General features: G+C 36.1%; 1 protein-coding gene across 1 annotated transcript; it reads right to left on the bottom strand.

Moving 5' to 3' along the window:
* Positions 1-20: 20 nt before the first annotated feature.
* ZPBP (zona pellucida binding protein) lies at positions 21-26,667 on the bottom strand. Its single transcript, XM_030489704.1, has 8 exons — positions 26,387-26,667; positions 20,178-20,258; positions 16,924-17,049; positions 10,304-10,447; positions 8,279-8,497; positions 7,905-7,978; positions 6,072-6,252; positions 21-181 (listed from the first exon to the last, which is right to left on the bottom strand). Exons 1-8 carry the CDS (start codon positions 26,487-26,489, stop codon positions 90-92), a joined length of 1,020 nt encoding a protein of 339 aa, XP_030345564.1. The 5' UTR covers positions 26,490-26,667; the 3' UTR covers positions 21-89.
* Between the last annotated feature and the right edge of the window lie 572 nt (positions 26,668-27,239).

Raw genomic sequence — 27,239 nt, 5'->3', positions numbered from 1 at the left:
TAACCAAACCAAACTGTACATATTTTAAAAATATTTATTAATATTACCACATTAAAATACATAAAAGCTATTGCAAGAGTGTAAATCCATTAGCACTTTGTTGCTCCATATATCAAACTTCTGTCACACTGAAGACAGTGATTTCCATTACTAGGATTGTATGATCCTGGGCTGCATACAACTATGGACAAGAAAAACAAGGAAAAAATGTGGAGTTTAAAGATAATTACAAAATATTTACCTTTGAAATGTTTAGAATGCATCTTCATCTATTTGAAAAAAGATCAGTTTTTTTCCAGCGTTCTGCTAGTTGATGATGAAAAAATGTTATATATTTTACACAGCATCTGTTTATTACACCATGTTTTTCTTTTCATCACTTTCCACTCCATCTACTTACAGGGGATATGTCCATCAATTACATTTTAATATGGCCTATAGTCAACAGTGTTTTAAACAAACTGCTATAGCTGCTTGTATAAGTAATACAAGACAAAATAAAGCTGAAATGTAAGCTCTCATAATTATTAAGAAGTAGTGCAAAAATAAAGTATCAAACCCAAAATCAGTGTATGATGCAGAACAAGTGTTCTGGATGAAACATCTTTTCTTGTTGGATCATGCCATTTATTGACATGTGTACAGTGATCTGCAGAATGACTTCATCACAAAAGACTAACTCACCATTATGCTTTTGGCAGAAAAAAGCAGAATTTGAGCTATCTGGTTATGACTATCCTGTATCATACTTCTCTTGGCCAATAGTAGCCTTTCTTTAGGATTTATTTTTAATTAATGGCATTAGTATTCACTATGCAAAGGTAATTAAGAGCTTCCTTCCTTTTGCAGAGTCAACGCTTACCTGGTTATTGGGGTTTGTCTGGCTTAATAATGACTTCTTAGTCACTATTGCACAAACCTTCAGTAGGATTTTCAGTATTTGGGTTTGGTTTATCTTCATTTGTTGGGGCTGGCAGGATTCACTTGATCCCCAGTGGCTGTTACTAGCTTGGCCTGGCATTTTTTGCCACTGCTATTGGCTGAAAAGGGTTTTAGAGGTCTTATGAAAGTGAAAGAGAAGGAGTCTTCTGCAGATGACATCAAAACCTTGCTTTTTTTGTACATTACTATAGGCAGACCAAGGTGGCTTTATGGGAAAGAGAGAGCTTTACAAATAGATGTAACTAAAGGCATTTTCATAGAATCATAGAATCATCAACTAGGTTGGAAAATACCTTTAAGATCATCAAGTCTAACCATTACCCCAGGACTGCCAAGACCACCACTAAACCATGTCACTGGGGGCCTCATCTACACGTTTTTTTAACACTTCCAGGGATGGTGATTCCATCACTTCCCTGGGCAGCCTGTTCCAATACCTGATCACCCTCTCTGTGAAGAAATTGTTCCTAATATCCAGTCTAAACCTCCCCTGACACAACTTGAGACTGTTACCTCTTGTCCTATCGCTTGTTATTTGGGAGAAGAGACTGACCCCCACCTCACTACAACCGCCTTTCAGATGGTTTAGAGAGTGATAAGGTTCCCCCTGAGCCTTCTCTTCTCCAGACTAAACACGCCACTTCCCTCAGCCATTCCTCACGAGACTTGTGCTCCAGACCCTTCACAGTTTTGTTGCCCTTCTGTGGAGCTGCTCCAGCACCTCAGTGTCTTTCTTGTAGCGAGGGGCCCAGTCTGGAAAATCAAACATCTTGGGTACCAGAGGAATAATTCTCCTCTTTTTCTTGAAGAATATAGGCACACTTGTGGTCCTTCAGAATTTTCAGTTTATTTAAATGGAGAAAGTTAGACTTACAATGGGATAAAAAGTTTCTCACGTGTCATCTGTTTGCTACCTAGCAGAAAGCATGAAAAAGAGAAAGGAATCTAAAGTAGGGACTTGTAGCTAATTTAGCCAGCTGCTAGAAGGTTTCTTTAACTGGTAAACTTAACTTGTTTCAACCTTTTCACTAATGGAAAACTCCTATTGGTATAAATTCACTTTGAAAGTATAAACATCTTAGTGAAATATTCCAGCTTTACAGTGTATATTATATACTTGCCACTTGACACCTCACAAACTGATATGAGTGTCATCTTAATTTGTCCTTGTATCCTATAAGCTAACTAGTATTTTGCACTCTCTTCTGATTTTTAGGACTATTTCAATATTCTCTTAAAAAACATATTTCCTTTTGAGCTTTCAAGTTACTGTATTTCAGTAATATAAATAATCACCATGCTGTGAGAAACAACTGAAGAAAACCAAATTAGAACTGACTATTCAGTATCTAATCTACTAAAAATACCACGGAAGTCAAGCTCTGCAGAATAATAATACAGGACAAAGAATATGTCATAAAGCTAGTACAGGGTATGATATCAAATTCTGTCTCCACAGCAGCCCTAAGAAACATATGACAATTTGTACTGTATTAATCTCACAGCTGCATCTGATAAAAAAAACCCCAAAAAACTTAACCAGAATAATAGATTTATAAAGCAGAAAAATTGTACTTAGAAGTTTTGATGACATGAAAGTGACTCAATTGCCTACATTAAGTAAAATGTAATGGTTGATCATACCTCATGTGGCTGTTACCAAAATATTTAATTAGCTTATCCTGGAATAATGTGCTTTATTTAACATAAAATAGGGCTTTAAAAGCAGAACAACATTAGCATTATGATAAAATCATGTAAAATAATTTCTAAGATGTTTGTACTCATCAATTCTGTTTATTCAAGACTGCTTTTACAGGGGCAGAATGGAATTATTAATCAGCAATGATTATTAATCAGCAGTGACTCTTTAAGTCATTGCCTCTACAAACTCACACAGTAAAGAGTTGTGCCTGAGGCTTATGTGGTACCTAATGAACAAAATTTTCATATGTTTTACCATCAGTGTCTTCTGGCAAAAAGATTTTCTCAAGATAGATGCACAGTGACTAATCAGGTTAACATGTTTGATTGACTAATTCAGAAAGAGATTTAGACTACAAAATGGGAGTAGAAGCTGAGGCAATAGCTCAATATTTAATGCCATTTTAATATAAAAGCAGAGGGTGGAAAAACAGATGATGATATACTATGATACAAAGGAACATGAGACTGAAGCATGGAGAAGAAAATGAATGAAGCTCTGATACAGGAGATTTAGATTGGGAGGTGATGTAGTAAGTGAAAGGGTTATGTTTAGTGCACGAATTGTGTGATGGTAGTGTGAAATAAATGATGCACTGCTCACAGAGCACTGCACAACAGCATGGAGGAACCAGAACTACCAGAAGACTACATAAAACTAGTTATTCTAAAAATTATAGAGGAAAGAGAACAGGTGTAACTGAATATCTAGCTATTTTGCTGGATAAGAAGTAAAAATAGAGTAGGTTTGTTTATGAAACTTGCAGAGGATATGCGTACTATTTTATTTCTCCATGTTCTTGGGCCTAGTCTGTAACCTCTTTAATTCTGTCATAGCCTTATCAAGACCTGGAGACTAGAAACAGTAACACTGTTCATAGTTTAATGTACCTCAAAGGAGAAAGTCTGAGTAACATCTGGTACCATGTTCCAAAATAGAATTGGCCTGTGAAAGGGTAACACAGATGATAATCTGAGGTTTTCAATGTATCTGCGGTGATACCCTATGACTGGTGCTAACCTATGACTGGTGAGAAATATACTATAATTTTTGCAGAAAAGGAAAAAAGAATCCCAGAAACCATAGAACAGCTGATGATTCTTATATACTGTGTAAAGATTTCAGGAGTAAACACTGAAACACATACAAGTAAGCAGAAAGTAATACAATTTGATGTTTATCTTCATTGTAAGACAACATGTAATTAATTTTAAAGTGGCTAATATGGCAGCACATACAAATGTAATAAACTACAGAAGACTATGATTAGAAGGAAATTTAAAAAGAGTACCAAATGTTGCTTAAAAAAAGAGTTGGAGAGAAATGGCTAAAGGGATAACTCATGAGACAGTCTTAAGACACATTTTACTAAATATTTCTACTAACAAGATAATCAGAAGAAGTCCCAATGAACTATGCTGACAACAAAACTAGGAGAAGCTGTGAATAAGGACGAGATTTAAATAGGCAGGAAGAAATAAAAGGATTAGAAAGGTCTTTATATTTGTTTGATTAAAGAGGACTGTAAGCCCAGTCAATGGGAAGGAGAAGCAGGGTACTGTTACATCATGTGAGAGAGAGGTTCTTAGGACCAAAAGAAAAGCACTAATGATGTCAAAGGCACTGCTAAGAGCTCATATGAAATACCATGTTAAATTCAAAATAAGGCGTGTGACATACAGGTTTATTGAATGAAAGCTCTTACAAAAGCAAATAGAAATTACTTGGCTTGTTCTGATTATAAAATAGGAGACAAAAAAACCAAAATCTACTTAAGCTAAAGGGCATTCTCCCCATTAGGGCAAACGAGTATGAACTTTCTATGAATTAATTTAGACCAAAAGCTTGATCTTCTAACTACAAAACAAGGGTAGCTAAAGAGACCAAAACTCTCAAACAGTTCTAAAAAGGGCCTTAAAATTGTTTTAACTGGTTTACAGAACCTGTTTTCTGCAACTATGAGGGAAACTATTGCATAACGCAGGAAATTGAACTCTGCTGTACTTCAATGTAAATGTGTTTATCAAAATATTTCTATGAGTAACTGCATGTTTTGGAAAAACTGCAAACTCTCCCACTAACAGAGATACGGGGGAAAAGATTTTATTTGCTATTTAAGTAACAGATCTAGGGATTTTAGCAAATCACAACTAATTCTCTCATGTTAGCATGGTCCTCTTAGAACTACTGCGTCATGTTTGAGGCATTGAAAACAAATGTAGGGAAGTTAGAGTGGACAGTAATCAGGCTGAACCAAGGTCAGTCAAACACAACCAAAAAGACAGAACTTGAAGTGGTTTAGTTCAACAAAGACAATACCAGAAAAAAAAAAAAAAAAAACCAACGGATGGTCAGACTCTTCTAAGATATACGAAAGCTATTTCGAAGATAATTAACGGACTTGTTTCCAGATTCACTGAGAGAGAACAAGAAGACAGAACAAGGTATGAACTACATAAAGTGAAATCGCATAAATATCTTAGAAAAAAGCTTTACAATGGTGAGGATATGCAGTACTAAGTTTTATTTCCTTGGGAGTCTATGTAGTCTTCTGAGGTTTTAAAGATTATGCAGGATACATCTGTCAGAAGTAACTGAAGCTCATATCTTGCCTTGAGGTAGAATGATAAGCAGAGGACTGTTTCCGTTTTACTGCCTATGATATGGTGTTTTGGATTCTGGGAAAAGAAATTACTAATTCTACAAAGAGGTCAACTAAGGAAAAGAGTGTATGTTTGAGCATGCTAAGAGAATGCCATCCTCAACTATGAGAACTAGTAATCAGTCAAGATTCAGCACTGACTGTTTCAGATTATTGGGTACCTCAGATGTGAAAGCTTGCCCCTGTATCTGCTAAAGCGGTGTCTGTTATGATCCCAGCTTAAGAGGGATCTTGACACTAGTATAGGACTATATAGTGTTTCTGTCTAGTGCAGAAGGTGGAGGTGCACAGCAGATAACTATTATGCTAAACAGATCTGGAGTGTAGCATGTAATTAGATAAAGGCATTGCGTTATTATGCATTATGTCCCCTTTTATAAATTTAAGAACAAAAATAATTGCCTTATCTCACCATAAAAAAACACTTGAAAGATACCATGTCAGATTATAGATTTCTATGCTAATTCCAGAAAGCCCCACTGCTATCTAGAGGTCTGAAACTAATCCGATTTATTTTAATTTAAATCAATCCACAGAAACTGCAGGTCTATCTTAAAATCTAAATCAACAAAGTCTTAAGAAAGTTATACCCAAGTGCTAACCTGATCTAGTACAGGTTATCTTGACAGACTTGACAGGAACACAGCCTGTTATATTAAGTCATAACATTTTTACAAAGTTATGTAGCAAAGTACTGAGTTCCATCAGAGCAAAAACCACTGTAACAGTATTTAATACTTTGTACAATAAATTGTCACTTACCACAACACTCAGGACATTCTGGGTGCATTTGAGCATTCATTCCATACCCCGGGTAGCAGCGATCAACCCATACCATTTGCAGAGTACCTTCAATGTAGTATATTTTAGGCAGCAACAGTTCAGAACTTTTCCTGATAATTTCCACTTGTTGCTTAAAAAATCTCTCTATAAGGTGTTTTGCCTAAATTTAAACAAACAATCAGATTCTTTGATGGAAAGAGGTCAGAATACAAGAAAAGACAAAAGAATGTGAGAGTGAGTTTTAAAGGATGTACCACTATATCTTTTGATTGTAGCTAAATGGAAATAGGACAGTCTGATACTTTTGAATATGTTGGGCTTAATTTAGATAAATCTTGATCAGTTAATGCAATGTCTTTGAAAGTGTTCAGGATTATATAAATAGAATTTTAAAAGCTAATCCATGGCAATTTTGCCTGTATTAGACATCTGAGTTCAACATCAAGAGAAGTGCAGCTTTCCCATCTACATAGGTACTGTAATTTAGGTGCACTTATATATTAGACATACTTTCCATCTTTGTTAGCAATTTCTGCTCAACAAAAAGAAAATGCCAAACTTCTTCTGAAGCCAAGTTAAATAAGGGGATTATTACTATCATATCAATCAAATATAATCATGGAAAACTAATTCCTTTACTCAGAAAGCTTGGCACAAATACAGTCCTAGATAGGAAAAGCATTCCTTTCAATCAGTGCAGAACCAGCAGCACAGAATCACAGAAGCGTTAGGATACAAGGGACCTCTATTCCATCTCATCTATTCCATCTCCCTAGCCAAAGGCAATGTTTTATTTTTAAAAATCCTTTATTTTCTCTGGAATCTCAGATAATTTTTTATGAAGTGTCTTCCACTATCCACTGGAATATTAAAGATTCTAAGTCATTGTAGTTAAATTTTAAAATGTGACTTCTAACTATAAAATATAACAAAAACATAGACCCATTAGCAATCTGACAAAGTCTTAACAGTAAAAAGTATTAATGCTTCATTTCCAGACAGTGCTTCATTTGCATACAAATGAAGGGAGTAAGTGTGTGTGTGTGTATATATATATATATGTAAAGCTAAAGAAAAAAAAGAACAAACTTTAATACACTGTCAGGGTTCAGCATACACACAAATTCACAAAACCAAATTTATTCATGCTTTCTTAATTTGATCCTCTTTGTCTGTGTGAAAAAGATGGACTTTGATCATGAGCTTTCCCCACAAATTTAGGGGTTTTTACAGTGGACAGGATGGAAGCTGCTTAATGAGTTCGATGTTGTTTTAGACTCCCTCACCCCTCTGCTGGAATCCCAAAGCATAATTTGCATACCTGATATACCTTCATATTCGTCCTGTATTTCCCTTGCTTTTCTCCTCTCCCCATTTAAGAAACTCTAAATTGTCGGTTAACCTAATAAGCAAGACTCTGGCTTCTGGTTCTCTACTGTAAAAGCCAAATACCTTCAAACAGCTAAAATTCTGCCAGATTAATAATAAAATCACTTTGAAGTCATGGAAAGGCACTCCCATTGCAAAACAACATTTGATTTTTGTAAGACAGCACATATTCAAAGTTTCCCCAATTGTCTTGCCACTTTTTATACTCTTAATATACTGCCTTTAAATCTGATAGCGTAATCTGCCTTATCAACATCAGTACTAGATGTACTAGCAATTTTAACTGATAAAAATTTTACATCCACTAAAACTCTTATATTGATTTATTAATTTTCTAAACAAAAGATGATTCATTTCTTATGTTATTATACTTTATTGTGAGAATAGCTTATGGTAGTTCCTGTATTATGTAAGCTACTGTACCTTGGTTAGTCTATAAAATGCATCACAATCTCTTTGCTGACACAGTCTGTGGTTTTCTCTGTCTAAGGAAGTAACTGTAACAAAACATAATCTGTTTATAGAAGAACAAAGTCAATGAAATCAACAGCTATTTCTTTAATTAACTGATTTAAGACTCTAGTTGGTTCTGATGCAAGTATTTAGGACTTTTTAAAATATTTTAGATGTCTAATTTGCAATGTTTTAAAGAAATCACAGAGCTTGTCTTCACAGATACTACATGTCTATGTCTCAATTTCAGTATACTTAAATCTTTTATGGGAACTGCCATTTATTTGTAAATTCTAATGGCAAGGAATTGTATTATTTACTTTAAAAGCAAGGCAGATCTTTACCTGAAAATGTAAAGAAGTTTTCATTCTGTAGACCTCCTCTCTGCATTTTTACATGATGGCATTCTGACTTAATTAATGTAACCTCACAGGAAAGTTCAGCAACAAGTTTGCTTAGTATCTGAAGCAATGCTTGCTCAAAATGAGCGTTCTCAGAACTGTTGCAGGGGGCTGTGTGATACCGGGCTGTGAACTCATAGTAATTTTTAGGATCAGAATAAGCTGCAGGAAAAGAATGTGGAAGATGATAAGGAACATTTATGAAGTAAAAAGAAAAAAAGCAATTTGTGTATTTGGGGAAAAAGTTAATTTCAATACTTAATTTATAAACAAAGCCTATTTTGCACCCCCAGAAAATTTTTAATAATAAAATATTGTATGCTGGGCCAACTGGAAACACTTAAGAGATTTTTACAAGTCAACATTCTTATTGATATCGACAGGTAAGTGTCTTTATTGATTTTCTTTGTTAATTTTTAAACCAACAAGAGATTACAGTAAAAGGATCAGGACTATGAGTGGTAAGGTTAAGAAGCATACTAAATACCCTTCAGTATGTAGCACAGTATTTAATCTTACACATTATGGCCAGTTATAGTGGTATGTCAAATATTTTTTAGTCAGTTATCACAAATTATTTTAAAGGGCTTAAAAACTCAATCCTCTTCCCTAGACATCAATAGAAAATGCACTAGTACAATGAACAGGAATTCCTTCCCTGTGAGCACAAGCTATTCCACCTTTACTGCAAAGCTAAATGCACACCTGGACATCTTTTACAAATATCATAATACGCCATAAAACGCATGTTTCTAGTTATTTCATGATAACCACTCTACTTGCCCAAAGCTGAAAATCAACAGAGCACAATGTTTAATAGAAAATAAGAGTAAAAGAATGAAGAACAGGGGTCATGGCGTGGGTATAATCACAGAAATGAGGGTGGCAGGGAAGAAAGAACAAAGGAATAGAAACCAATCCAGCTAAAAGAAGCAACAAAAAATCCAAAACACGGTACCCAATTAAGACAGCTTATTAGATCCTACACCTTGCTTTTGACTCTCCCATTTCCTTTCCCTTGCTGCTGCATATTCCTTTATATATATATAGATATGCATAAAACTTGAATTTTGTATGCTAACATTCAGATTTGATCCTTATTAATAAGGATATAAGTCTGCATTACTGAAAACTGTAACCTTTTCCATTAAAACTGTTTCAATGAAACTTCTTCCTTTCCAGTTCTGTCAAGCAAGGTAGCTGCTAAAAGCCAGGGCTATTCTGTATGAAGGTTACTGTGCCAAAGTAAAATTAATTTACATCAGAGGTTAATTTAAGTTATTGTGCTCTGCCATGTTTCTAAATGAGCAGTGATTCGCATTTTAAATTCAAGATCAGACATAGTTCTTGCTGAAGGCAAGAGAAGCTCTTGCCCGCATCTCCACAAGAATAGAATATCCTTTAAAGAAGAAAAGGAGAGCTCGTAGTGAATAGGTGACATTGCCTTTACAATCTTTCACTTTATCAAAGACTTTTTATCTGCTGACAGAAGGAAATGTAATCAGAACAGGAAAGAATAAGCTACAAATATTACACTATTAAATGATATGTACTTACAAAGCACAAGCAGGTAATAATTAAGGCATTAACATGTGTGAAATAAAACCATATGGCTGTGCCAAAATTAATCTCATAAAAAATAATTCAGTTTAAAATTATACTATTTTAATGTTATTAAGGATTACTGCCTATACAATTTGTTACATTTCATTATGTTTTATGTTTCTTTTTAAAAAAGAACTGTATTCATCAGTTTCTCAGTCAGCCACTGAGCTTCATTTAAGGCTCTGTAAATGACATTAAGTGAACTGCCTGGTAGAAACTAATATTAAAAACAATTTCCCAGAGAAACAGAATGTCTGAAAATTAAATTCTAAATAAAGCTACTTATTTAAAAATAGGAACACACATTTTAAAAAATTAAATTTTTCCAAAGCAACAACACACTTACATGGATTCATAACTTACCATAAATAAGGTATTTTATTATGAGGTGTTCAACAGGTTGCATTGCTGTTAGTTTATAAACAATGGAACAAGTGTAAACTCCACTCTGATTGAAGCGTCTCAATATTAAAGTTCCTGATGGTGATATTTGCACACTGCTATTTTCTAGTAAACACAATAATGAAATAAATTTAGTTGTCATCATGAAAAAATATAGAAAGTAAGAATCAAAATGGCTATTTAATGTTAAGCTGTGCACAAAACACTAATATGGATTCAGCTGAAGGCGCAGGACTCAGGAATTGAAGCTGATTGGGTGTCACTCAGTTCAGCATTACTCAAACATGCCTTATTGCTCCTGTGTTTTTAAGCACTGGGTTGGCAAAGCCGTCCTGGAAACCTGTTTTTGTTTGATCTTAGGCATCTATTGCTCTCTCCAATAACTACTTCCAAGGGCAAAAAGCTCACAGAAAAAAAGGACAAAGTGGGCATATAATCTTTTTTTATACCTCTATATAGTCAAACTGATGACTAACCTTTCAGTCTTCAGGAACTGCCTCATGAATTAGCTGCTGGTGGTGTTAACATGCAGTAAACTTCACAGTAGGCAAGACAGGAAGTTCAAGTTAAGCAAATACTGTATGACAGACCTTCCAAAAAGAATTATATGTATATGCCAAATGAGAATCATGTATGTTGAAGATTGTAAAATAATCCTTCTGTACAGAAAGATAAGCACTATTACAGTGGCCAAAGTCTTAACGCAATGCCTTAGTTCAAGGCAGAGGTGAAGTAGGATCCTACTTCACAGGGCAAATCGTGATCATGGCTCTTTTTAACTAAGTTTTTAAAGAGAAAGAAAAGCACTGCTTAAGGTCAGATTTGGGCACTGATAATGAGCCATGTAGCCTGCATGTGAGTTAAATGATGACAGTTGATGAGTCCTTTCCTGACTTGAAAAGTCCTCAGGCAGTAGTAATACAGATAATGAGTTTCTCAAATAGTAATATGCAGCCCATCTTGCTGTCAAAGAAAACCTTGGGAACCACTAGATTAGAGTTGATTCTAATAGGCTTCAAGGTAGAATACTCACTTTGATAAAATATTGAGAATAAATTTTTGTTTCCATTTTCAGATGCCCCCCCAATCTTTTTAACATCCTAAATACTTTAGAACTTTTATGTAGACAATGGAAGCTTAGTCAATTTCTGTGGTGCAAGAGCAGTGTATTTTCAAACTGAAAAAAATCAGTGCTAAGGACATGAGATTTATACCACATACATTTTACGGCATTTACTTCAGACCAGTCCTAATCTGGTTTTACAGATTGAGCACACATTATTTCTCAAAGAAAACGTTTACAATTAGCTTCACCCAAAATGGATCCAGTTTGTGCACTCAAACAGAAGACCATGATCCAAACAAAACATGGTAAGTGGGTACAATCAAGCAATTCACTTCAAAGCCACACTTCTATTCAAACTAACATGTTACTGTAGAGGCACAGTGATTCTCCTGGTATGTAATTTTAAAAAAGATACTGGAAAAAAATAACCTGATTGAAGTGTATCTTTTAACATACTTGGCAGGAGGGTGTTGACAACTTTGGACAAACAAGGACAAACAAACTTGTTGACAACAAAGGACAACTTTGTTGCTCAATAGATGATTTAAGCTTTTAATTAATTTTTTCATATATATCACTGTTTAAAAAAAAATAAATTCAAATGCTGGTAAAAAAAAAAAAAGAGTACTATTAAAAAGACTGAAAGAGCAAATTCTTTGACAAGAATGGTTTGGGATTCTGTATCAGCCTAGGCTCTCACGTTCATGGCACAGTGTCTTCCATTTTTCGGATGATGAAGAGGTTTTTAATCTGACGATGACCTACTCAGGATGCTAAGTCTATAAACTAGGATGTCATTTGCTACTGTGTGCTGGAATACATAGATTTAAGAACTATAGTTCTCATCTTTGGCATATGCAGCTGCCCTGTGCAGGCCAAAAACACCACCACTGTTAGTTCACTGGATAGCTGGAACACCTTTAAGATAAATCACAGACAGTTTTGCTATATTTATAAAATGCATTACTGAACTGCAAAGATGACAAGAAGTCTGCAAAAGACAAAGCTTGGAAATCCAGTGAAGAGATCTGGTCACAAATAATTTCAGCAAAAATAGAAAAGTGTTCCTCTGATGGACTGAGTCAGAGATCTTTATTACAGAATTTTATCCTACCTTGAACAATGACTGCTTCATATACCAGAAAAGATCACAATTTTTACATCATAACCATTAATTACTTTTATGGTATGTCTGTGTGTAAAGAATGTCCTTTTGGATCATGTAATCAAGAGCCTGTTATGTTGCTGGTTTGGGGTTTTTTTTCCCCCTAGTCTTATAAAAGAAACCACATTTAAAATGCCTTGCTCCATGGGATCATCTGAATGAATACCACCTTCTCAGATGAGTCTGGGTCACAAAACAGACTGTTAGCCATAAAACAAAATTTTGAAAGTAATTAAGCTATTCAACCTTTTCTTAAATCTAACATTTTTTCGATGTTATTCCTTTAAAGCAGGTTCAATAAGACAGGTGACTAGGATTTCACATCACATTTTGTGATGTAAATTACATTATATGATTTAATATGCCTCTATTCCACAGGAGGCATTTTACATGTGTGATGGACAAAAAGCAATGTGATCAAGTTCAAAGGTTCTCTGGAGTCAGCGAAAACCAGAATAACTTAAAACAGAAAATAAGTTCTTTTTAATTTATGCTAAGAAAGGAAGCTAGACCATTTTCCAGGATCTTCAGGAATTAGAATGATGCAAAATAGAGCTATTCCTGTGAGAATTATGTTATGAAGACTAAATCCCGTTAGTTTCCATGCCCTTGTATAATTATATTTGAAACTAAGTGTTCCTACATTTTAGTTTCTCTGTTTACTAAACTTCAATCCAACAGATTGATACTGCTTCCAGTTCTTTCAGTGCAAAAAAATAAAGTTGCTCCCCATCTTCCACCCAATCAAACCAGTTTTACAGTAGAGCAACTTCTGTATTTTGAAATTGTATGTTAAGCACAAAAGTAAATGGCGGGAGAATCAGGCCAATGGGCTTTTCAAAAACAGATTTTTCAGGCGTTCAGAAACAGCTATCAATCCAGATCCTAAATTCTAATCTCCAGATTAAAAAAAAATGAGCATGTTCAAATTTAAATATGCAATATCTGAGAATGTCCAAATAGGTAAATTCAGCAATTAATTATAGACATACAGAAACAAAAGCTAATACCCTATATAATAAACTTGAGTTCACCTGAAAAGCTTTTCAGGAATGAAACACACTCTGTTTTGTAGACCAGACAGGATGCTACCAGTCTCTCAAGAAACACATATAAGTCAAATATCAGTTATAAGGATAGCATGAGTATACAGATATACACACCTATTAAAAGAAGCTTCATATTTCATCTGATTCTCTTTCCTTGCCTGTCCACAGAAAAACTGTTTGATATACCAATAGCAGGTTTTAGAATATCTGGGGTTAAGCTTGCAGTTGAGAGGCTGGGTGCAGGTATTTAATTTGTCAGTTGCTTTGTTCTACAGAACTATAGTGCACACTTTTTTCAGCCCTGTGAAAGGATAGTCACAATCTTCAAACACAAATATTCCTTGTACACATATAATAGGTGTCAGAGTGTATGAAAAGCAGTAACTTTCCTGTAAATCCAAATTCCTAGGTCCAAACTAGAATAGGCCAATTTCAATGTTTGCATTTGGAAATAAAGATCAAAACGCTTTCTCTTTTCTGTTCTACTTAGCAGTTCAGAACATCATCAAAATTGCTGTTTTATGCAGTAAAACTTTAAGATCCAGAACATAAGCAATTATTTTGAAGGTTTTTTCCTCCACTTAAAATATATTTTGAAAACCTCTTATTCTCAACCAGCCCAACAGCTGTTTAAAAATTTCAAAGTTCAATTTCCAGATCTTAGTAAAAGAGTCTCTCTGCTAAGTGAAGAAAAATGACTTGCTAATTTTGAAGTTATAATGATTTTAAATTACATTTTGTGCAGTATTTAATTTTTCATTACTCTTTCAACCACACGTAAGTGAACTGGAACTCTCTGAACAAAGCTGCTTGTTCGAAGAACAGAACTGGTTTTTAATGGCTACAGAAAGAAAAGTGTTTACTGCTCTTTGTGAGCTTTTACTGTAGTGCTGATGTTTGGTGTACATAGCTGTGTGTGTCAAAGGCTGATGTGCCTGAAAGAGAATCTGATTTTTCTACTATGACAGATAGTACAATGAAAGATAGATAGGCTCTCCTCCTACACTCTTTATACTTAAATATTTGCATTTATTTTGAAGCATTCCAAGAAGCAGTATTTTATTAGTCTTTCCTAAAACACAATTCACAATTCTACGTTTGCACTGAAATGCTTCTTTTCTTTCCTACAACCACACTGAAAAAGTAGTAGATAATGTATCAAGCAAGGTTTATGAAACCTAATTTCCCACTGTTGTGAAGATTTGCTACAATAGCTATTAGAAGACTAACTAGTCACACCAAAACCCAGACAGTATTTATCCATTACAGATACACCCATCCTAAATGGAGGCCAAGTGATAAAATTCTTTTATATAGCAAACATTTCAGGAGCTAAAAACTTTAAATAGCTTTTTGTCTATTTATACTTTCTTTGAGTGAAAAAAAAAAAAAGTGACAACAGCCCTAGGAGACTATAATAACTTTGTGGTATTTATCCAAAACTCTGGTGGCTGAAGCTGCAGTCCTCTCATTACCGCTTTTAAAAAATAATTTTTCTAAAACCTCTCTCATCCCTATAGAAAGTTATGTCAGACAAACACAAGTTTTCTTCTCTTACCTAAACTTTTGCCCACCTGCTGCTGATCCTAGTATACCTGAAGTTGCCACAGAGCCAAGAACCCCTGACACCATAGCGTTTTTTGCTACTTAACCAAGGTTGGCATAGCAACTTCAGGTACTACTGAAGCAATCTGCCCAAACAGATTTAAACCTGTCAGCTAGAAGTCTGAGGTCTCCACGTTTTTTTGTTCTACACTGTTGAAACTGCAGTTTGAGTAAACAGAAGCCAGAGGGGTGCAACAGGCAATTTTTGTTGATTGTGAATCAGTAGATTGTCTCCTGTCTAATCAGATTACACTCAGTACTTAAACACGACAATATACCTGAAATTGTGTCTGTCATGCATCACAGACTGGGCATCAAAATACATGTTACAATGCAGGACACTCAGCTAACCAGAATATATCCATACCAAGGGAGATTAGCAGTTGCATGTAAAACAACATAGGCTTAAGTACAAGCAAAACCACCTACAGCACTTCGAGGCAAAGAATGATAAAAATTCTGAGGATGAAGTCTGCTATCAGATTCAGAGCAAAAACCACAGGGTTGTGTTAGATATCATATAAATATGAAATGCTCTACTATGAAGGCTGGCATGTAGAGGATTAAGAATGAAGAATCACTGTGGTGTAAATGGTATTTCAGATTGTGTAACAGGAAAGTATAAGACCAAAGACAGAGTTCTGACAGACACTAGTACGGACTAAGAGGAAAGCAAATAGTTTTTGGAAACACTGTCATTGTAAAAGGATGAATGATTCATCACCTAAACTGTAAACTAGAATAAGAGATTAAACAGATGTATAAATTCATCACAATGCTTATTGTTCTTTTTAAAAATTAAATTACACTAAAGGGCAAATGAGACATACATGGAAGGAAACAAAAAAAGAACTTGGATTCCCTGCAAAGTGATTATTTTCTCCCTACTTGGAACTCATTTGACCTCTCTGGAATACTGTGCCCAGTTTTGACTCCTCAGTACAAGACAGATAGTAACAAATTGGAGCAAGTCAACAGGCAGCTTTCTGAGATGATTAAGGAGTTGATGCATAGGACAAGAGGCAAAAGAAACTGGAATTTTTATCCTAGAAAATTTTAAGGAAGGAATTACAGTCCTTCACTACCCAAGGGGAGATACAGGGAAGAATAATCCATATTTTTTAAGAAGTGCACCACAAAAGGACAAGCAGCAATGATGACAAGTTACAGCAAGGGAAATTATGATTGAAAATAAGAAAAAAAAATGAACAGGTTGCACAGAAAAGACATAAAATCTCCCAGGATACACATTCCTCAAACTCAAGTGGTCAAGGTCCTGAGCAGCTTCATATAAGACAGTAGCCTGCCACTGAGCAGGGAGTTGGGCTAGATCGCACGGCCCATCATCCTATTATTCTGTCCTAGCAAAATGCTTCCAGCTGTCTCTCAGTGCTGCAAAGAATGTCAGCCTCGGCCTCTGTTGCATCCATCATGCCCTGCTCCACCTAACGCTCTTTAGAGATGGCACCATTCTCTACAGAGACCTGGAGATGTGTTTTAGTTTAGTTATCCCACCCCTTTCTTTCTGAAAAGTGAGAGTAAATTTATATTTAAATGTATGTAAATTATACATACAAGCACTCACAATGTACCCTCAGTTACATCTTCATTTACATTCCCACCCTCATGCTTCCTTGTAGGTGCAGGGAAGAAAGGGAGAAGGTGCCAAGGGACATGTAAGAACATAAATCCTTACTTGAAGAAAGACCACCACCTGGTCCAGTCCACTGGAATATTGGATCAATCAGTTCTAAGTTTCGCAGATGATTTGTCAGACATAAAATACGTGGACTGTGGTGATTCAGCTTGACATAAACTTTGACTGAAAAAAAAATTATCATTAGCATCAAGTATTTATCAATGATATCCTAACAGTGAGCTATATAAATTTCAAGACAGTGGTTCAACAATGATCTTGAATGGGGTTCTAATTCTGGGACTTGTTCTGTTATCTCTACCATCAGGTTTGTTTTCTCCAGAAAATAAAATTAAGAGAATTCTTTTCTAGTTCTAGGCTTGTCTCGTCGTGTAAACAAGAACCACAGTGTGCTGTTAACATCCTCCTGAATGGATTATGTCACTTAGTAGGTTCTCACAAACATGGACTTCTGCAGCTTGCTTTCTCAACTGGAGTCCAACACGCACATAGAGAGAGCGAAGTTGCAGTATGTTGGTCATACTCAGACTTGAAAGGTTGCTGTTTCCATTCTATTAGCAATGCTAATAGCACTGCCTTTTGCCAGTGCATAATGTATTTAAAGGGTTTAATGTTGCAGCTCAATAAATGGTGAGCTTCCTATTGTTTAATTCAGGGATAATGAGATAGGAAACAAACTGAGTAAGGTAGGGATTTACTTTGTATTTTCCCACAGTAGAGCAGGTATGCATGTCTTACATGCAGTTTGTGGCATACAGGTGCTTCTAGATCTTGAAACTGTTTATAAAAACTACAATTGGTGTAGTCACAATCACTTCCATAATATGCAGGATTTCAGTGTGTATGATTTGTTTTATTTTCCTTCCTACTGACATTCTGCAAAGCATTTATCCTCTTCAGAAGTCTGAGGCTAGATATTTATATTTCAGTAAAGGCATACTTTAGTATACCATGCTCTGCATCAGGCTACCTTCATGCCACTGAAAAGCTACAACTAGTACAAAACATTACAGCTACTACAACATCTGTGATTGGTAAAACTGACTAACAATTTAAACTGAATCAAATAAGCAAAATACCATATTTTATCTTACCATTGATTATTTCAGATTCCCTGCAAGTGGAAAACAGTTTAAGTTATTTGTTACAGGCATGGATTAATGTTCAGAAAAAGTTGCCACTTTCCCATTACGGCAACTGGCACTAGTGCTACCACAACTTTCTCTCCTCTTCAGGTATGATTGTTTGCTTTCGTTAAAAAATAAAAAACCGCTTATATTCACATTGAAGTATGAAGTTGTTTAAACAGAATACAGACTTAGATATAACATTTAATAAATAAGAATAACTTCAGAAATTTGATAGTCTTAAGATCAGTAGGTATGTTCATCCCAGCTAATAATCATTTTTTTACAGTAGCTTATACTGAAGAAAATAGCAAAGTATGCATTTTCAATTGTACAATAGTATATCATGGAAAGTAATGTCATTTACAGGTAGTGTTTCAGTTTTTAACCCTGAAGCATGAAAATCAATACGAATTCTACATGTTAATGCAATTGTCAATATGATTAGTCTTCTTCCATTGCAAATCCTTAATACTTTTTCTCAAAATTTACTAACTAACTGGCTTTAGTAGTAGGCTATTGAGGCAAAATTGTATACATTGCATATGTCTCCCACTTCACATTTTTGGTTTTTATTTCCTCAAGGTTGCTTTGTTCTGTCTCATAGCAATATAAAAAAGAATAATTACATACCCATCATAAAAAGTAACAAAATTATGGTGTTATTATTATCATAACCTGTGAAGATGGAAAACTCTGTCCTACCACTGTAAATTTCCATGACAGTTTTGTAAGCATGTATCATAGGATACACAAGGGCATCTGATGGAAAATAATGGCTGAAAAAAATATCTACCAGGTATAACCTTATTGCTCTGCATTTCAAAATAAAGTCTGATTCTTTTAATTAAAGTTCTTTGCTATTTTTATTAGTTGTTCATATTCTCTCCATTATACAAATATTTACCTTAGATAGTGATCAGGGGGAAAAAAAAAAAAAAAGAACATTTACATCAGGTATTCTAAAACTGCAGGGGTTTAAAAATGCAGGATTAAATCTAATCAAATTTTCATGAAAAAAAAAAAAAAACTAACAAAATAGAGATGTTGCCCACCATCCCAAAAGAACACTGGAGCCAAATCCAGTATATTCACGATGGTCTATTCCAGAGAAGGTGGAAACATTCTTTATTAATACCAAATTGTTTAAAAACAGAGTTAGGATAAATCATTTTAATCTTGTCTTCTAATTTTCAAATTGCCTTGTGCCATTTAAGTAGTAGCCATGTTTACAGACAATCACAAGAGAGAAAAAGTGTACTAACAGGATGAATCTTGAGACCACTTAGAGCCATTATTTAACATTAAATAGTATTACAAGATAAACTACTAAGAGAAACGTTAAAAAAAAAAAATATTTCCCAGAATTGTTTCACCTTTGAACAAAAATTTATATGTCTAAGAATTTGTACCAAAAAAAAAGTAAAAAAATACTGACTTTTAGCTTTCCCCAGAACAACAGAAATATTACTTCTGGATATGCTACTAGTTAGTTATGCTACTGTTACTGGAAAACACACATGGAGAAATCCATGGAGAAGAGTATTACCAAAACCAAGCCAGCAATGTGCATCCAGAGAAAAAGAAACATGAGTAAATATATGGCAGTAAGAAACAGCTTAGTCTACAATTTAAGTTTCAGATTTTCCAACAATTATTTTACTTAATGAGAAAAAAAAGTCCTAATATTATATACTTAAGTTAGATTGATTTAACTTAGCAAGAAATTAATTTTTAACTCTTCTTATTTTGTTGTAGAATATAACATAAACTTCAAGCTTCAGGTTCTGTGTACATAACAAGACCAAATAGGAATACCTACAGTGGAAGAAAGCAGTATTTCAGAGCAAGAGTCCTACAGCCAGGTGGAAGAGTGCACAGAACACTGTTATTGTTATAACAATTACAGAAAAATAATTATCTTGGTTTCATAAAAATTATGAGTAAGTATAAAAATTACTACAAAAAATAAATACCAATAACAGAAATACATTCTGTGGGATGGCCTATTATGTATACATATGTCAGTACAGAATTGTAATTAATTAAACCACTTAAAAGAATTGTAAACAATTTAACAGCAAGGGGTATGATAATGAAGGGCCTTTTCTTGGTAAAACAAATATTCTCACTAAAAATTGTTAAATTATGTTTAAAGAAAAATACCTGGAAATACGACAGATCCCACTATTTTTAAGTTGTCGTGTTTTGGCCCTGCACTTCTTAAAAATCTCTTTGAGGGTTGAACTGTCAAAACATAAAACAATGACATTAATTAAACCATTTAATTCATCTGAAAAAGCAAGCAGAATACTTTAGGCTAATCTACATTCATTAATAGACTTGTTCTTCAATGGATATTAGGTTAACATCTGCCTGATGTCTTATACAATGCATGACTCTCATTAAGGCAACAAAAAAGAATGGTAAAGGCCCGATACCAGAAAAAGCATCCTTATTCTAAATGGCACTTAAATTCAGATTTAGTTTTAAATATATTCATGTTTTACAAAAGAACAGTCATATTTTAAATTAAGATTGTCCATAACGGGGAAAATGGGAACAGGCACTCTCCAAAATGAGGATTAAACTTAGCTTCATTGTTATGATACCCTCAGTCGGGATGTCAATGAATGCATACACTGATGATTTTCTTAATTTCCTCATGAAATGAAATATAAGGTCTTTTATGGCTATTTTCATTTGCATTTATTTTATTTTAAATAGAAATTACAAATATGTTTATAAAGATTGCAAAGCTTTGCAAGATGTGCAAGGCTTCTGAAAGAAAAATGAAGTAACTTTCAGGTGGGCATTCTACTACTGGTCAGCTATAACTTTCTTTTACAGGAGTTTCCAGAGGTATGGAACTGAAGCCAGCAGAAAGATGACGAGGGCAATCAGACCTCTCAGCATTTTGTGTTCTTTGTCTCCACCTCCTGCTTGGAAAGAACATGGTGACTGGGAGTTAAGGTATGCCTGTGATTCTAATTCTTTTGGGGAATCTGGGAAACAAAGTAAATAACAAAGGAATAGAAAGTCTTGAATACAAAAGACAGCAATAAAATACTGAACATATCATCAGTAGCAATTATTTTATGAAGATGAGCTAAATAATTACATGGCACCAGATTGGTGCTGGTTGCTAATTTAGGTTCAATATTAAAAAACTAAAAGCAACAGTAAATATTCTGGTAAACTTGTTATAGATGAAGGCATTTGGGGGCAATGAGAGAGATGGAGTCGAGTCCCATCTTTGTTTTGATTTATCTTGATTTAAGCAATAATGGGAAATCATCAATTCATCCCATGTATTACACAAATGGTAATTGTACTTCTCAACAGTGTTGTTACTGAAAACAGAAGCAATGCAGACTCTCCAGCTATCAGGACAAGATAATCAAGGTAAATTGAAAGAATTATCTGTACTTGTCATTTCAGAATGTAAGCAGAGTACACAGCTTAAAATACTTAGAAAGGAGGAAGAAATCAAACCTTGCTTGAGAAAAACAAAAAACAACTGAAAGAAGATAATCATAAAAGCCATTTTATATATGATGGATTTCCATAATTAACAGTTTAATTTACTTTGCAATATTGCTTCACTATGTACTACTTCCACAACTTTGTTTAAGAAGCAAAATTTTTCAAATAACTTCATTTTCCCCAAAGACCTCCTAGAAGAATTGGATGGATTTTATTGAAAAACAAAATAGATTAACAATTTCTCACTGGAACATTTATGTTAAGTCTTTTAGAATTCTACTGCACTGGCAGAAACAAAACTAATTTTTCTCTGAAATTCAGCTCCCAAAAGAATTTGATCAGATTCTCCATTGACAAAAAAAATCAGCATATGCTTTGATTTTAATAAAAGCATACTAATTCACAGCAAATTATAAATCCTACCTGAAAATCAGCCTGTTTTAAAATTCCTCCTGCAACTAGTATCTGCCTACTTCATAAATATTTTATGAACTGTCGAGTTGATTTATGTATTATAATTGGAAAGGAAAAACATAATCCATCAAAACCAAATAAATTAATGAGAGAAAAACTGAAAACAACAACCCTATACAGAAAGTATTCAAAGTTTATCAGAAGCCAACTGAACAAATGCATCTAGAAAAGCTGAGCACTGCAAACTGACAAAGTATGAGCAGATATACATAACTTATAGGATGTTTAAGCACTACTAAATCAATGCAAAAGGAAAGTAGTATTTTTTTTACAATAATAACTTAAACCCAAAGATGGAGCTCTTGAACTGTTTATTTAAAAAGAACTAGAAAAAGTGGAAGCAACATAGTTACTGAAGAAAGATATTTTAAAACTTTTGGAATTACTTTTCTGGTATCTTCAGTGGCATTGCATGCTGGATTTTGAAAAAGTCATCTTAAATGCTCTTTCATGTGCATACACAATTCACTTGCACAGCAGTCATTTCAGTCAGTAAATGTTTCTGTCCACATATGAATCCCAACTCTCATTCCCTCCCTCACTTTCTACACTGCCTTTTAAATTTTTCTTCAAGCTTTCTTCCAGGTTTCCTACTTGAATTCTTCTGCTTTCCTCCTAATCACCTGGAATTTAAATAGCATTTTCTGTAGCAGTCTCTAGCACAAATGATCTTTCTATTCTCACTCTCAATTTTAAAAGTGCATGTGATTAGGTTAGAAAAATGCTTTTCATTAAAAAAAAATATCAAGGTCATTAAGTCCCACAGAAAGAGCAACAAAGAACCAATAAAGGATAAGTGATCTGTTTAAACTACATTTTAAAGTCATTAAATATATTATTCCATCCCTTCAATCTAACCTGCACTTAATAAGCAGTGGGAAAAGCTGTTCCACTCATTTTTGAGAAAAATAAATTAGATTCCTGAATTAATTCCCCAAATTAAGTTTTTTAAACAGCTCAATGCACTAGAAATATATAGGGGTGATTCCTCATTGTACTTTTTACAGGCATAATACAAGGTGTGAGCAACAGTTCATTTTGCAGAAGAACATAGATGAAGAAAAATAGCTTTGCATCACTATCAGACACATGAACGGTTCAGGGTGATTCACCCTCAAGCCCAGAGTGATTCAAACTTCCCAGCTGCCTGAAGAGCCATTCCCATTCCCCAAGACTGGAATTCAAGGGTATGTTTGCCGTAAAAAGTATCTATGCTACTTGAAGATTCATTGGACAACTTTCACATCTGATGGAGTTAAATTCAACAGCTTTACTACTAATTTATACAACTGAAACAGGCCAAAGATCCTGCGGTGAGTTAAATTTAAGCGTAAAACACTAACACCCTGTTTGATGCATTTAAAATCTACTTGGCAGATATTCTACCCAAACGCAAAGCAATTAAGCTCATGTATTTCTAAGGGGTTCTGCCTCTAGGGCAAAGAGTCTCAATTCGAGATCAGAAGTAGCAGGTGGATTGTACCTGCACAGACAACCCCTCCTCCTACTCCCTGGTCAGGTAAAGTGCAGTCCTTCCCCAATTCCTGTGCAAAGGAGCGACCTGAGTAGGTGAGCACTGACTGCATGAGCATTCATTCCTACGTCCACTGAGGTGAAAGGAAAAGTCATTCACCCACATCTCACATCAAGTATACTCTACTATTTCATAAAGCATTTTATTCTGAATTTCTTAGTCTTAAAATAAGCATTACAGATGTAAAATTAATCGCTTCACAATAATTCACCAGAAAATTAAGTTTGGTCTAAAAATTGTAGTGGCAGGAAACAGTTTAAAATGAGCCTTAAATAATTAAACAATCCATTTATTAATAAATTAAATACTGTATTACTTGAATGTTCAATTGGCCTAGCTTCAACTCATTTGTTTAGAAACGAAAGTTCCATGAAGTGGTAGGAAAAGATTTATTTAAGTTATGGTAGTTGCTGAAAGTTTTTTCAAAGTAATTATGTTTTGAGATAATTTTTGTAAAGAGATTTCTGCACCAAGTGTATATAAATAGCAATGCAACTTAAGTTATTTTTGCTCGATTATGCTAATAGTCAAGTGTTTTTCTGTATCCAAGTATTTTAATTACAGCTGGCATTTCTAAGCTGCCTATTGATGGCAAATGCTATGCAGAAATATTACCATTTCTATTACTAGTCATATAAAAGTCATGTGGGAGAAAACAAACTGCAGTTTCTAACGTGTCCCAGTTAAGTTTAACCTGCAAGATATGAAATGCGTTTTTTTTCAAGTAGACCTTCATATTTCCTTTGTGACAATTACACCATTAACACATCTCATAAGTGTCCTGGTTTCAGCTGTAACAGTTATTTTCCTTCTGCTAGCTGGTGCAGTGCTGTGTTTCGGCTTCAGTCTGAGAACAATGCTGATAAAACACCGATGTTTTAGTTGTTGCTTAGTAATGCTTACTCCTATCAAGGACTTTTCAGCCTCATGCTCTGCCAGTGAGGAGGGGCACAGGAAGCTGGAAGGAAGCAGACAGGACACCTGACCCAAACTAGCCAAAAGGGTATTCCATACCACAGCACATCATGCCCAGTATATAAACTGGGGGGAGTTGTCCAGAAGGGACGGATTGCTGCTTGGGTCAGGCTGGGTATTGGTCGGCGGGTGGTGAGCAATTGTGTTGTGCATCACTTGGGTTTATTGTTTGGGGTTTTTTTTTTAGTTTGAGTTTCATCTCTTTCTCTGTTATTTCCCTTTTCATTAGTATTAGCACTATATTGTACTTCATTTTAATTATAAAACTGTTCTTATCTCACCCCACAGGTTTTTACCTTTTTTCCGATTCTCCTTCTCATCTCACGGGGGGTGTGGGGGGTGGGGGGTGGGCAAGTGGCTGCATGGTACTTAGTTGCCAGCTGGGGCTAAACCACAACAAGAAGTCAAAAAGGAGAAAAGGAGACCTTTTTTCCTTCTCATACAGCAAGCCAAAATTAAAAATGTACCTTTTCAGTAAGATGGAAACTTCCTCCAGATGGCTCAGAAAAGTCAAATGTAATTCAGACATTTTAAGAACCATGCTCCACATTGTCCTCAAAGTTTAATTCTTCACTTAAGGGAAGCCAAAACTGTAAGCATTAGTAAACAAATAACCAAACAAAACCCAGCCAACAAAAAACCAAAATCCTTAAAGAAATAGGTTCTTTTTCTTTACATCAGTCTGAACTCAGACTATATTAATAACACAATAGTGCAATAAAATTGAAATAATTGAATTTTTTGAATTGAGAGTATCTCTTATCCCTACTAAAACCAAAAAGACAGACATTTCAGTGAATATATACTGAAATACTGCACATGGTTTTCCTGGTTTTGTCAGAGAGTAGAAGAACTTTGAACTTCACCTCGGCACCTCTGATGTTCCTCCTGGAGAAGACCTCGATTGGTGAAACTCAATCATAACCAGATCATTGAATAAGAAAATCTAGCACACATAAGAAAATATGCACACTAATGTACAAATTACATTATTTAATACTAATCTACTAATCAGAAAGCCTAAGTGATTTCCTATGTTCAAATTTCAAAGCCCACTAGGAAGCAGAGACTGTCTTTTCAGGCTATTCTCAGTCTTAAAGTTGAGAGGCTGTCACCGGAATTTGCAAGCCAATAACAGCTGACAGCTGACAGCTTCAGTTATGCATGCAGTGGATACAAGATCAGCACTAGTACACCAGAAATGTACATCTTGGCATCCTACCACAGAAGTATTTCTAACTTAGAGCCTAACTATTAACTAACTTAGAGCCCCCAGCAGAGCGGTGCAGCTCTCTTAGCTGAGTACTGATGTTACCAGCTACTCACTGGCCATGCAACTCATCTGTGGTGTTACCCCCCCACCCAGGCATGCAGCTGCTTTGGAAGAAGAAACACCTGTTTCCCCAGAGATGATCATTTTTGAGGACAAAGAGGAATTACCTAGATAACCCTTTAGCTTTCCTGCATCCATCCCCACACCTTCACATGTGGAAAGTAAGTTTTACCCCACTGGTGCATATGGTGTGTGTGGATGGGAAGAGAACTGGTAGGGGTGAAACAGGACCCACGGGATGAATCCTGGATGTTAAAGGGCACAGCTTCTGTTACGGAACAGCAACACGAAAGTACGAGGCTGCAAAGAGGGCCACATATGCAGTGACACACACACCTGCTTTTGTAGGACAGTGCAAATAAATGCGTGAGGGCACGGACAAAAGCACAGGCAGGGAGTGAACTCGAGAAAACCTACAGAACGCACACCCGATGCTCCAGGCAGGGCCGGACGGGAGGCAGGGTCCGGAACTGCCACCACTGCGAGGCCCCGCGGCGAAGGGGCAGCCCGCGGCTCCACCTCGCCGTCCGGCCACTGCCCAAGGCGCCGGGTGTCGCCGGCGGGGGACGGTACCTGCGGGCAGCAGGACGAGCATCAGCAGCAGCAGGAGGCGGGCGGCGGTAGCGGCGGTTTCCCGGCTGCAGCCCGGCGCCCTTCCCGGCTCCGCACGCCACATCGCCAGAGCCCGTAGCGCCTCCTCAGACCGCTCGGCAGCCGTTACCCCCCGCAACGGCGCCGGGGCCGCCGCGGGCGGTGCGAGCCGTGGGAGGGGAGGTGGCGGCCCTGCTGCCTCCGGCCCGCCCTGCCGCGGGGAGGCGGCGGCGGGGCTGCCCCGCTGCAGTGCCAGGCTCCGCACCGGCGCCTCTGGCGAAAGGCAGGAGGGGGGAGGCTTTCACATCCGCAAACCCCCGGGAAACATCTGCCGCCGCGGCAGCACCGCCCTTAATGGCCCGGCCGCCGGCTTATACATAATTAACCCCAACTCATTAAGGCACCAGCACTTCCGCACTCGCTCGGCAGGGGCAGCTCCTGTTGGCACGGCCGGGCATGTGGCGGTGCGGGCTGCGCCTGGGGCCGGCCAGAGGTATGGGGAGCCGGCCTCACGGTCAGTGCGGTGTTCCCAAAACGAGGAGGGAGCAAGGAAGTTCGCATTGCAAAACCAAAGAACTAGGCTGATCTAGTAAAAAAAGTGAGCATGACAGCTGCCCTTCGCAGTCTTCATTGTGCTGCCACACAAAGGCAGTTAAGAAAGTGTTGGAATCCCAGGACATTCGCATGTTTCCGTGGCATCAGATTAATTTGCTTTGGGTAGAGAAAGGATTTCTTGAAAGAATGGGCAGGAGAGGGGATGAGTTATCTGGGAAGCAGATGAAGTCTGGCAGGAAAATTTCATTGCATGGAATATTTGGTATGTTTTTACTGTGCC

The sequence above is a fragment of the Strigops habroptila genome, chromosome 1 (genome assembly GCF_004027225.2).
Source record: "Strigops habroptila isolate Jane chromosome 1, bStrHab1.2.pri, whole genome shotgun sequence".
Lineage (NCBI taxonomy): Eukaryota > Metazoa > Chordata > Aves > Psittaciformes > Psittacidae > Strigops > Strigops habroptila.
The sequence above is the reverse complement of the archived record's forward strand: the minus strand, read 5'-3'. Positions and strand labels throughout refer to the sequence as shown.

Bases quoted from the DNA above. Each gene is read 5' to 3' on its own strand.
- ZPBP (XM_030489704.1), bottom strand. From the start codon at position 26,489: ATGTGGCGTGCGGAGCCGGGAAGGGCGCCGGGCTGCAGCCGGGAAACC. The intron at 17,050-20,177 runs GTATTTTTCTTT...TTTTTTTTTCAG, and splicing joins GGGATCTGTCGTATTTCCAG to TCAAAGTTTATGTCAAGCTG. The intron at 10,448-16,923 runs GTAAGGATTTAT...TGTGTTTACTAG, and splicing joins AGGTGGTGGTCTTTCTTCAA to AAAATAGCAGTGTGCAAATA.